This window comes from Mytilus californianus, unplaced genomic scaffold, assembly GCF_021869535.1.
Source record: "Mytilus californianus isolate M0D057914Y unplaced genomic scaffold, xbMytCali1.0.p SCAF_7, whole genome shotgun sequence".
Taxonomy (NCBI): domain Eukaryota; kingdom Metazoa; phylum Mollusca; class Bivalvia; order Mytilida; family Mytilidae; genus Mytilus; species Mytilus californianus.
In genome coordinates this window covers 95,192,717-95,206,680 of record NW_026262723.1, presented here as the reverse complement: position 1 = coordinate 95,206,680, position 13,964 = coordinate 95,192,717, and the positions used below count along the sequence as shown (strand labels likewise).

The window sequence follows — 13,964 nt, the reverse complement described above, 5'->3', positions numbered from 1 at the left end:
TTCATTGAAAAAACTAAACCGGTTCAAATTGTGTTTCTTCTAAATTTTGGTTTTGACTTTTGACACTTAAAAATGAATTTTTATTAAGTATTTGAGTTCATACAGAACTTTATTTTTTTTTGAGAAAAAAAAACATATTTTTTTTTTAATACGAATCTGATAAAATGGTATTATTGAGTTGCAGAAATATGTAATCATTAAAACGATTTGTCATATTTATTTTATATTATTTTTGATCTTTTCATCAGTCATACCATGGAAGTATAATATTGTCAATATATTACTTCCAAGGTCATACGAAAGAGATTATAAAACTAGTATTGTTTCATTGTCCTTAGTAGCATATTATCACTGATTACATAATAACCATCGGATTCAATATGTTATCTTACTTATTAATTGCCAAAAAAGTATTAAGAAAATTACTGAACTCCAAGTTAACTTCCAGAAGAGGAAGTTCATGAAACTGACAAAATCAAACGTTAGACGTTATCAAAAAACGGAACGAATGGAAAACAACTGTCATATTCCTGGCTTGGTAGAGGCAACTGAATGTTTTCTTGCAACAGAACTTTGCCCGACTATCCGTTAATTAATTTGTTCATCCTTTAACACAGCGTAGATTTCGACTTATTATCTTTTTTTCTTGATATCTAAATTGTGAAAGGCTGAAAAGCTTTTCCTTACAAAACTTAAATTCAGAAAATCTTATATTAAGTACAAATATGCAACTGGTAATGATTATTGTTAATATTTTCTTTTTGATTTAATCATTTTGCAGTTTCTTACGTTTTTAAAGATATATCATTTTGCTTTTATAGTGTTCCATTACTGCAAAATCTTCCAACTGATAAATTGGCCAAGATTGCTGATGTTCTTGAAGTGGTAAGTTTTTCTGCATTTACTTGCATCCTCATATGCATTCCAATTTATTTTAGTATTCAAATGATATAAATGAAGAGAAGTGATACAATCAATTAATTTGATGGCATCAGTTTACTTTTGCTCTTTTAATTTTTGTTCTATCTTTATTTAGTGTCCATTTTCTTATCCAACCAGTATTGATTGATACTATATGCAACTGATTTTGTATCGGCTTTGATATTTGTTTTTTATTACTTTGCAGGACTTTTATCATGAAGGAGATTTCATTATAAGAGAAGGTGCTGTCGGGGATACATTCTTCATTATCAATAAAGGAGAGGTAAACATTTGTATATCTTAAAAAAGAAACAAATTAAAAACATGAAGTTAAAGTATATCACTCATGCAACATACGTTAGTCGGGTTTGGCTATACTTTTTGTCCTCTTCGGTTTCTTCATCTTTTCAACGTTTTTATTTCCAAATTTGGCCTCCATCACAAGTTGACATTCATTAGCGGAAAGCGCATCTAGTGCAGGAAAATAATTGCCACTGTTTAATGTTATTAGCATTCTAAAGCATTTTAAAGAAACATGGCCGTTCATAAATAAAGTTTGGAAAGTCAAATATACATATATACAATATCAGTAGAAAATAAACAAGAGCCTGAATAAAACAAACAAAACCTAAGTTTTAGTTGAATAAGCAATGACCAGAACAGTCCAATGTTTGACGTTTATTCAATATTTTATCAATGTTTTGCTTAACTTTTTTGAACTAGTTCATAAATTAAAATTGCATGATCTGTTTGTTAGCTTCGACAACAAAGAACATATACAATTCAAGATCTATGAGAAAAAAAAACAATTGTTTTCCTGTCGTTAATACTTATTCTTGAGCAATGACAAAAAGCAACACCATTTTCCTCATTTTCATAACAACTGTTTTCCAAATCATGGTAAAAATTAGTCATCTGTCTTAAGACACAGAACAAATGAATATTCGAAAATATGTAAAAAATTATTTCAGGTTCAGGTAACACAGAAGATAGCTGGATTTGACGATCCAAAGGAAATAAGAAAACTAGACCGAGGTCAATATTTTGGAGAAAAGGCTTTGCTCAGGTAATTAAACCGTGAAATGTTTTCAAATGTTTAAAAAAGAAAAGTTCTGGATAGACCAGACGAAAAAAAGTTCTTCCACCTATATTTTTGTTACGGATCAGAATTGGAGTCTAAACCAGGTCGATAAGAAAGAGTTTCAATAATGTTCATAAAAAAAATTTCAAGCATATTTATTTTTCCGTTATCCATATTATCAAAATGTTATTGAGCCCTACGCTATGCTGTTTAAAGTCATAAGATACTTCAAGTTTAACAAACAAGTTGAATATTTTTTATAAGGCTGGTATCTTTGATGGGTTTTTATATGCTTGAGTGGCTATGTTTTACCATAAAACAAGCGTCATTGTAAAAGAAATTCTTTTTTTCATCAAAATCTTAAAAAATGTACTACTATTGAATCATTGTCTTCCCGTACTCTAATACGCCGACAGCTGTTTCCTTTGCAGCGACCTTAACCATGGTCACTCTCGGTAAATATCTGAACAACAACCCGAAAGTTAAATAGCAGTCAAAGTTTTCGATCAACAATCAATGAATAAACTATATTATGACGTATATACGTTACGGATTCGTAATAAATATCCAAAAAAAAATGTACATAGATGGGAAACAATTTTATAAGATTTAATAAAAAATATTTAAATCGTTGATTATTTTAAAGTCCAAATTTGTTTTTAATGTAGACATCCCCGAAATTAAATCTTCTTGAATTTATGCCATGTATTATTTATTAGTTTATCTCATTTCTTGTAATAGTAAAATCAACCGGTTTACATTTAGAAAACGGTTTTGTACATAAAGGAATTTTTTTTAGTTGTAATTCTTTCATTTGAAAAATAATACTAAATGAGGACACCTGTTTTGTGTGTTGCTGCTTCATCTACCAGATTTAACTTAAACAAATAAAACAAGATAAGTCCAATAACCAACAAGAATTTCATACAACAATCCATCATTCTTCGATGAAAATAAATTCTAGCAACATTATATCCATGACAAAAGTGAGAAAGCAATTCAACTTGACGAAAATAGTTCACCTAATAGTAAGAACTAGTATGTAATTTTGAGTTAACATTATTGATTTGAAAATATTTATAATAAATGCCGCGATTTGGCGGGTGTCATCAAGTATGGTCTAAAGTATAAACATTTTGCTAAATGATCAAAAATATCCTTGAGGAAATCGAACCCTTTTTGCAAACATGTGTATGTCTTTTAAATGTACAACTTTACTTGACCACTATCAAAAATTTTATCATATTTTAATTTGTCACAAACTATTGCAAACTTGTGTTTTAAACCTATATTCTTCTTATTTTCTTTATTTCAGTGAAGATAGAAGAACAGCAAATGTAATAGCATTAGCTCCTGGTGTAGAATGCTTAACCGTTGACAGAGAGTAAGATTGTCTACTTTTAGAATTTGTTTAAATTCTTTTTATACTAAATCATGTATATTTTTATCCTTAGTTTTTTTTTAAGAAAGAAAGTTAAATATAAGTAAATGCATTTAACACTACAATCACCAAACATATAAAGTTTTGAGAATTACATGATCATTTAAAATATATCAATTGTAGGAAATACACACAGAAGATCATTATGCAAGAAGATCTGGGAAAAGTCGTTGTTAAACTATTATTCTATATATTTAAATTAATATGTGTTTTGTTGTTGTTGTTTTTTTTAAGATCATTCAATCAGTTGATTGGAGACTTAAATGAGTTGAAAGAAAAAGATTATGGAGATGAAGCACGAGGAGCACAACGGTAATAATAGTATTAGATTTCATTATAATCAGCTTTGGCTGTCCTTTTTTGGTTTATAAGCTCTTCAGTTTTTTTTAATAAGCTTTGAATTTTCAAATATTTTGGCCTCGAGCATCACTGAAGAGACATTTATTGTCGATTTGCGCATTTGGCGCAGAAAAATGGGTACCTTTAATGTTCTTGTCACATATGAATATCAAATATGTTTTAAATTCCATTTGGTTTTTTTTTTATATTTCAATTGCTGTGGTGTTAAATGTTTACCACCATATAAGTTCTTTTCATGCTGACTTTTAAAATGGAAATAAAAAGAAGAATACAAAAAGATTTTCTATAATGGAAATTTTAACAGATTTCAAATTGTGTATATAGGTCATCGAAGAAAACAAACTGCATTGGTAAATCACGAGTAACATTGCTTCGGAATCGTCAACGGTTGCACAAGTAAAATGTTAATTTTATTTGCATCTCTTATTCTTCTTTTTTAAATCTTTAACTGCAGAAGATAGAATCGTTACATATAGAAAAAATAATGTAACGATAAAACTGACATGAGTTACAAAAATCATTATCATTTGGAATTGCATGGGAATGGCTGATGCATATTTTTATAATTTCTATTACAATCTGTGTACAAGGTGGCTGTTTTGTTATGCTTTACCTTTTTTATTTGTTTGTTTCATTTCTATTTATTCATTATTTTAAAGGTGTTTTATATCTGAAATTGCATGATTTTTTTTCTTTTCGTTTTATAAAAAGACTCTTTTATTCTGGAAGATTTATTATTTGTTTTTGTTATATTGCTCAAAACTCTCATTATATTATTTATTTTCATTTAACGCAAAAACACAATTTATTCTAGTCTGACAATTTTTGAGTTATAGTACATTTGAATAAAGTAAGCTTCCCATTTTTCGAATCTGATATTTCAAATTGGGTATGAAGAAAGTGTATTTGGTTTAACTTTTTACTCGAAAGGTATCTTAAAAAACAACATATGTAGCACAGCACTTGTTTTTAAATACAATTGAAAAACGATGAAGTAAGGTTATGTGTGAACAACTTATTTTTATGAGAAAATAGTAGAAAATACCAAAGGGCAATCAAACATATTACCTCAGCTAAAGATAATTTATACCCTACATCAGCCCACAAAACACTACAAAAAACCTTCAAGATTAAGATATGCACATCACCAACAACATGGGATGAACTCAGAAACTCCGGTAGGGTACACATTCCCGATTCACTAAGGCGCCAATTTTGCTGCTCAGATCAAGAATCAGTCCGGTGTTTGTCGTGTTCGGTAAAGGGATTTTGGCTAAGACACATTGAACATATATGTGATACAGATATAACTGTAAACTAATTCATGATCGCTCGTAAAATTTTTGAAGAGATGACTAACCTTTTATTACCCCACCCCAGTTCAATAGCTTCCTTCATAAACAGAAACAGGAAGGAAATTACAATATGAAAAGCAAGCCCATGAATATTGTATCAACTGGGAAGGTTTTTAGGGTAATAGTTATGAAGTTGATAACTTTTTTTTGCTTGTATAGACCGCATTTCCCCCCTCCCCCCCCGAAAAATCTCTTCTGAGCCTACTTTGTAATGTGTTATATCCTTCTTAGTATAATACATAACATTCGCAAGTTAATAACGAAAACCAACCAAAACATGAATAAACATAACACAAGAAGATAAGAAGTACAAATCAGTCAGTATGTTTTTATTTCTCTTCCAATATTGAAGAATTGCTAGTTATACAATACCGTTAGCCAGAAGCCTGTATAGGTATTAACGGAAAACATTAGAAGCAATTTCCTCTAAATAACCATATAGATTTCTCCATTTATTGATCCTTAATTATTTACTGCAGATTTACTTTTAGCATGACGGTTTAACATGCTAAAAATATGTTTATTCTCTTTTCAAATCAAACTTTCTTACCTTTGACCAGCAATTCGAAGACATAGATGTAGGTTGGGAAGGCAGCAACATAAAAATCAATGGATTTCGAAACATGAACAATTAGAGCTTGTTGACCTTGAACAATCAATAGGCGCCCTGACCAAATGACCAGCAATCTTTGCATGAATGCAATTGTCTGTAGATAATAAATAAGTAAAAATAAACAACATCAAAACAATAGTAATTGAAAAATGAACGTTTTTTTACCTATTTCAGTGAGCAACGCACACGTGATACATATAACCCGCAACGTAAACATCATTATCTACCGATAATATAAATCCATATTACAGATATCAGTTGGCACGATACTAGTTTCTGGAGAAACCTTAATTACGTGCATGAATGCAGACCAATAGTTTTGAAGGTCAAATACATTCAACGTGCGTGTGCATAAAACAAAAAGAGCTAAAACATAACAACCAACACTTATGGTAACCCTATCTTACAATTTCAAACTTTAATAACTGAAAATTTTCAGTAAAAGAAGAAAATTTGAATTATACAAATACTGAAACAGTGGCATCTGGACTTGTTGTTCCCATGGGTACCAACAGTCCGCCATCAGTGGTAAAATATAAACGAATGGTACAGTTAAACAAATGAACCATATAATACAATGGTCTACAAGTAAATAAATAACATTGAACAAAATAAACTTTTAGGTTTTCAAATTATCAAAATACGATGCAAGAAACAAACACGGTCTAATGATGAACAAATAATATTCGCACGCATTTACACAGTGGTCAATAGATAGACAAATATCATTGAGTGACAATAACCCATTCTCTGTTGATCAACAAATAATAATAAGCGACAGACATAATAATAGAAAAATAAGCTATAATGAGTGATTTTTCTCAAATTGTATGGGACTATATGTCTCTTCTATCAAGAGGTAATTTATATAAATAATTTATTTTGTAGAATTAGTGGTGGAAGTGGTTCAGATGTTACTTTATCACCAGTCCGTGATAAGATGCAGAATGAATTTTCATACATAACACTTGACCAACTAGAAATAGTTGCTACTTTAGGAATGGGCGGATTTGGTCGAGTTGAGTTGGTAAGTATGGTCTGTTAAGAGGAATAACGACTGAAACCACATTACAAGCACAGCAAGAGACGCTAACCTTGTCGACAAACCTGGTCGCGCTCCTTTTGGAATATATAAGATACCCTCATTTTTTGGCCTCTTCTTACTCGATTTACGAGATTTGAACATCGGTAAACTACTGTCGTCTTAATTTAACGTAGAGTCTTCAGATTTATATTATGCAACCTTCTTCAGATTCATTTACCGTTAGCCAACAGTAGCCATTGTGATGGTCGTTAAAGTTACATCAATTACTCGAACATCCCTCTATTTATTTTCTTGAATCCTCTATATCGTTTTGTGCGTAATACTTCTTTATATTTCCCTGGTTTTTGTTTGTTTTCCTTGTTTTTTTTGTTTACTTAACGTTTATGAAATTTGAACATCAGTAAACTGTTTTAACCTCTAATTTTTCAACAGATGTTCTGTCTTTTAATATCTCTTTTTTAATTGGTTTATTTTTACTAAGTATTGCGGATTTTATGGAAGAAATAAAATCATGTTCAAATGTTCTGATATTTGATAACCATCTTCACTGCTCTCTTTCTAGCCTTGAGTGTTATCCCTTACATAGTTGTGCTGATCTCTATGTACACATTTAAATGAATAGTTTACAGCGTTCTTATTACAATGTTTAGAAGTCAAAATTATTTCCTTGTCTGCTTTAGCTGTCTTCTTAACTTCTATAGAACCTCTAGAACCCTCTTCCACAAGTCAATCAATGTATTTGGTTTCATATATTCATCCCGTGTATTATCTCTTCATATGCAATCAAATGGAAGAGTTACTTTGCTTTGTGTCTGGACTCTGGCACTTAGTAACAATATTCTCATTGATTCTACCCTTTCCATTGATTATAAGCCTGCATTTTTATGCACCAGTCCTAAGTCAGGAGCCTGTTGTTCAGTGGTTGTCTTTTGTTGGTGTGGTTCATAAGTGTTTCTCGTTTTTCGTTTTTTATATAGATTAGACCGTTGGTTTTCCTGTTTGAAATGTGTTACTCTTTATAGCTTGCTGTTCGGTGTGAGACAAGGCTCCGTGTTGAAGGCCGTACTTTGACCTATAATTGTTTACTTTTTATTACACATTGTGACTTGGATGGATAATTGTCTCATTGGCACTCATACCACACCTTCTTATTTATATTGTGATGATTATGGCATAACTGGGTTGTGATAAGAAGTTAAGATGTATCCTCAGTTCATTGATATGATAATGTCTTCGGAAATTTTGCAAGGACATTCTACCAGATTTCCAGTGATTCATATTTCACTTATTATTACTAATCAGGATTACATAATGATCTTTGCTCCGTGTATTTCTGACAAATGTCAGCCATAGAAGTTTAGTCCAGATACTAATTTTGTACCAAAAAATCCCTTCCAAACTCGTACAGTGGCATTCCAAAAATGCATAAGGGGCTGTATATAGCCATTTGTTTCTTTTGCTCCAAGTAATTCTTTTCATCTTATTTTGTTGTTAGTTGAATTTTACTAAGAAAAAAAACAACACTTTATAAATATCATGCGTCCGAAGCACTTTACTGGATTTTGATCTTCATCAGAAATGCTCAAAGTCGGATATTTAACAAAAAGGATGTATTAGAACCGAAGCAGTTTAAGAGCTGTATGACCAAAAAGGACATGAAATAATAGCCAAAACCATCTTTGGTCATTGTTGCATAAGGGAGTTGAAACGTTTGTTTGTTATGTATTGAATAAAACATGAACAATGCCGACGCATCGACTACTACTGTATATACAAGTAACCAAACACGAAATATATAACTGGTAAGTATACTGATCCATGTTGTATCAATGTATCAATGGTAATGATATAGACCAAAGGATGCTTCCTCTGGTGTATCACTATATAAGTGGTAATGAAATGGACCCTTAGAGGATTCCTTGGACGTATCACTATATGGAAATTGAGAGTATTTAAACTGTCGTGATACCTGTATTGCTTGTCTTACATTTCAACTTTGCGTTAAATTGATTGAATATGTTATCTTTGTTTTATTTGATACTATTACGCGTATGTACTGCGCGATAGAGTTATCTGCATGATCGATCCGGAACTTAGCTAGATGTGATGATCATATTACAGCACGTTGCTAATGTAGTAATTATAGCATAATAACGATTAATTATACTAAGATAAGCTTTCATTGTCAGTCAGAGATGTCATTTAATCCCCCCAATTAAATATAGCATTCCTGTATATTTATCTCTGAATTAACATTGACCCTATTGATTTCGTATAAATAACTTTCAACCATTTTTTTCTAAATTGGTCGTCTAAGTGGGTAATGATTAATTGTTACTTAATGAAAATATCTTGAATTACATTTTTGTATTACTTGTTCATTATATCGTTATCAATCGTTCTATACTAAACTTGTCCTTGTAATGCTTTCACATGATAAGCCAACGTTTAGTTCCATTTAATATTGATTGTCATGCTGCAAGAAAATCCGATTAAACACAAGAAATGTTTTAATGAACCAACCTGGGATGGTTAAAAAAATATCTGAAAAATAATATACCAATCAATAATACATAACAGAAAGAAGATACCGACTAAATATGCCAAAAAGGGTGTTGAAAACTAAAACAAAGAGGACAAAACACGAACGATAAAGATAAAAGCAACATCTTAGATGGTATGCATCCATAAAAAGGATGCTTCGGTTATGAATTTTAAGAATACCACTTTCACTTCTAGGAGATGTTGGTATTTGTCTGTTGATAACTTCTATAAAACTATATTCTCCAGTTCAAAACCCATTTGCCAGTTGAGGTTGTGTCATTCTTAACGGATTTACTGTAAATGTTATGCCCAATGAGCAATTGCACAATCTACTAAACTACTCGACTGGTTTATTCTGTAAAGTCCTTTACGATTCCGACGAATTAGGGGAAAAATCATATTATTTTGTTCTAGGATTATTGGCAAGCTTTCGTTAGGCATAACCACAATAATTATAATAAGAAATAGAATGATTGATCTTTGCTTATATGTGGCATATTTTGTATTTCCTTATTTTAGGTACAGTTAACAGCCGATCGGTCTAACACTTTTGCATTAAAGTGTTTGAAAAAGAAACATATTGTTGATACCCGACAACAGGAACATATATATTCAGAAAAGAAAATAATGTCAGAAGCACGCTCACTCTTTATAGCAAGGTAATAAGTTATATATTTTTATTTAGACTGAATATTACAATTGCATGATGTAGTTTAACTATCAAGTGCATAGTGTTGATAGATATTGGAAGGCAATTTCTTATGATTTGTTATCAGTTATAACAGCTATATCAGTTGTTTTGATTTATAAGATTGGTCCATCAGATTTTTGTCAATTTAAATCAATTTATTGGTTGGTTTTGTTGATGTTGGTGCCTAATGTTTGAATGAATCAATACTCATAAAGTCACGTATATTCGCTCATACTTTTTTTTGGATTTTATTGAAATAAGCTCCTTAATTGATGCAAACGATTACTAATTATTATGAAGCCCTGTTTTTATGAAAATATCAAATATCATTAAGGAATGTATGCGGGTATCTAGATGTCTGTTTGGGTATTGTACTGTCTTAAATATGTGCCATCCTCATTTGCTTTTATTCATTTTGTCCTCCCTAGCTCTAAACATACGTAGGTTTCTACATGTCAAACGTGTTTAGACAGACGAGAATGTTGATGGATACTTTAATTTCATAGTGACCCCTTTGTTCGTTTCAAGAGTGTCGACGTTTATGATTAATTCTCTGCTTCTGATTTATCATCCGGTTTTACTCCTTTTGGATTGTATGCAATTCCCTCAGTTTTTATTTCTTGGGTACATTTTTTTCGTTTAATTCGGAAACTATAAAATTTATTTTTAAAAACAGTAAATAGAAGGATTCTTAAAACAGTTCACTATTAGACAATGTGAAAATCAGTTAATTTATAATTTTGTAAATAACAAATACATGTTTATAAAAAAGTATTATTTAATTCATGTCGTATCATTAAGTAATTTAATACTAGCTAATATGTAGCTAGTTTGTGCAATGATGGCGTAAGACGCCCACAATGACAGACACGCTTTGTCAAAAAAAAATACGAAACCGTGCTTTGTTTTAAGAAATTTTATAGAAATGTTTTTTTCCGACAGTTATTGTCATCAAAATTATGTAATTACAGATTATATAAAACTTTTAAAGATGTTAAATATGTATATATGCTGATGGAAGTGTGCCTTGGTGGAGAATTATGGACAATACTCAGAGACAGGTAAGCTTTTTAACTTAATATAAGGAATAAAGAATTTCTTTATTTATTGAAAAATACAAAAATTGTTAAAAAGGGGAGGTTAAAAACATAGGCCAAAAAAGACAAACAACACCATTGACAAAACAAACAAGACGCAAAGACAAACCAGTCAAATAATAAACACTGTAGAGCAAACTACAGATTTAACAATATGATCCCATACCAAATATGTGCATGATGTTTTACCTTATCAGACGACATTTGTAAAATAGTATACATTCCGTCAATATGAAATTCCACACACATATGTGTTAATGTACTGCCATTTTTAGGCATAACACCTGATATGATATGTTTGCTGTTGATAATAGCTTGTAATGAATAACGGTTTCCTATATTCAAGACTTGCAGATTGATGAATTAGATGTTTGATTGAATGAAATATTACCTGAGGTTAACTAGGAGCTTAGCCTGTTGATTCTATCATTTTATCCATATAAAATTGCAATTATAATTTGAGCCGGAAAGACATCAATCAGAACCTGTTTAATAAGTTGGATTTTTACGTATAGCCATCAGATATCTGTACATTAGCAGAAATTGACACCTGATTCACTTGATATTAACGACAACATAGTACACATTGGAATTCAAGCTAAATAAGCAAAGACCCATCGAAACAACATCTGATACAAAAATTTAATAACACTTTTAGATATTTAGATGTTATATTGGCTCTCAATAATGAGGTTTGTAATGTGGGTACCTTCATGACGAATAACGCTTAAAAATCTGGCCAAATGACGTTAACGGTAGTTTTTGGTGCATGACGATACAATGAACGCTTTCTTTATGACGGTAAAATAATCGACCGATTTTGACGAATCACGTTAAATTCTTTCCAAAAATAACGGTAACGATTAATTATTTGAGACCACTGACGAATCACGATAAGAATATTTTGACGAATCACGATAAAATTATAACCAATTTGACGCTAACGGTAGCCGAAAATCACCGTTTGACGTCTGACGGTTAAGGGCATTCCTACCTTCAATAATGACGACTTCAGTATGTGCACTAAAGAGATTCATCCTGCTGAACTGACTTTAAATAAAGCTAATACTAACAATGAACACTGCCCTTTCCTAGATCTTGATATCTATATCTTTAACGGGAAGCTTAATACCAAAATGTATGATAAGAGAGATGATTTTTCATTTCCTATTGTTAATTATCCATTTTTAGATGGTGACGTTCCCTTGTCACCATCTTATGGTATTTATATATCTCAACTTGTTCGATTCGCTCGAGTATGTAACACCGTATTTGATTTTAACGAAAGAAACCTCTGTATTACTGAAAAATTATAACACCAGGGTTTTCGATATCACAAACTAGTCAAAACATTTACTCAATTTTATCATCGGTACAAGGACATCATTCGTATATATAAATCAACATGCAGACATCTTATACGGTCAGGTATTTCACATCCAATCTTTTATGGTAATATTCTATACAAAGCACAAAAATGTCGACATTCACCTCAAAAGCTAACCAAACCTTTAAACAGACTTATTCAGAAGGGATATAGTTACGATACTGTTGTCAGGTCATTAAAGATGGCATATTTTTGGTATTAATATTGATTCACTCATAGGGTCTTTGCATCGGAAATAAACACATTTATTCTAAAACGAGTTTTTGGCATGATACGGGTTATGTTCTTCTTATATATTTTATGATGGTATGATACTAAACCCCTAACGGGAGGGATTGTGCTTGTTATTCATATGACGAAGACATAATCTTTCAATCAGTTTAATTGAGCTGGCATGTCAGTAACAGCTAGTAGTCCTTTGTTAATTTCTGTATCATTATCATTTTGCTTAGTTTCTTTTTTTTTGTTACCTATTCTGACATCGGACTCTGACTTCTTTTAAACTGAGTTTTACTGTGAGTATTGCTGTGTGTTTGTCTATTCTGCATTTGCTAGAGGTATAGGGGGAAGGTTGAGATCTCACAAAACATGTTTAACCCCGCAGCAGTTTTTCGCCTGTCCCAAGTCAGGAGCCTCTGGTCTTTGTTAGTCTTGTATGTTTTTTTAATTTTAGTTCATTTATATGTTTTGGAGTTTAGTGTGACGTCCCTTTTCATTGAACTAGTACACGTTTTTGTTAAGGGACCTGCTGAAGCCCGCCTCCAGGTGCGGGATTTTCTCGCTGTTTTGAATACCCGTTTGTGGCCTTCGGCTGTTTTCTGCTCTTTGGTTAGGTTGTTGTCTCTTTGACACATTCCCCATTTCCATTTTCATTTTAATTATATTAACATTCATTCAAAATATATCATATATATGTGTGTGCCCTGCCACTGAGTGGCCGAGGTATTTATATAGTGTTACCCACGTCCGTCATTCCATCTTTCCGTCATCAAGTAGTTGTCCGGACTTTTGTTCTGATGCCTGCAGATATTGATCTGATTTTTTTTTTTTACATTAGTGTATAATGATGACTTACGGGTCGATTTTGTATTTTGTTCCGCATGACCGACTTTTGGGGGAATTAATGCGCTTGAAATTTAAAAATTGTACTTATCCGGACTTAATTGTAACGCTTGAATATCTTAAGCAGATTTTTGGTACATTAGTGTATGATGATGACTTGCAGGGGTTTATTTTCGGTTTATAAATTTTTTGCAGTAATGCTACAGATGAGAACACATCTAGTTTTTATTTCAGTGAAATTACAATTTTGGATATTCATTCATTTTAAAGTTCCACTTTTTGATCTTTCGAGAATCGGTAATTTGTAAAATGTGATGATATATTAATTTGTACATACTTTTCTTATTAGTTCCGGTCATAAAATTTG

At 31.3% G+C, this 13,964-nt stretch overlaps 1 protein-coding gene across 1 annotated transcript in view; it reads left to right on the top strand.

The window, feature by feature from the left end:
* LOC127707469 (cGMP-dependent protein kinase egl-4-like) overlaps positions 1 to 13,964 on the top strand; it is a 76,905-nt gene that overhangs the window by 49,934 nt on the left and 13,007 nt on the right. The window contains exons 7-14 of the mRNA XM_052212001.1: positions 822 to 885; positions 1,127 to 1,204; positions 1,893 to 1,987; positions 3,318 to 3,386; positions 3,678 to 3,755; positions 6,660 to 6,798; positions 9,880 to 10,019; positions 11,023 to 11,112. Coding sequence (XP_052067961.1) covers positions 822 to 885; positions 1,127 to 1,204; positions 1,893 to 1,987; positions 3,318 to 3,386; positions 3,678 to 3,755; positions 6,660 to 6,798; positions 9,880 to 10,019; positions 11,023 to 11,112 — 753 coding nt within the window. The remainder of the gene's footprint in view (positions 1 to 821; positions 886 to 1,126; positions 1,205 to 1,892; positions 1,988 to 3,317; positions 3,387 to 3,677; positions 3,756 to 6,659; positions 6,799 to 9,879; positions 10,020 to 11,022; positions 11,113 to 13,964) is intronic.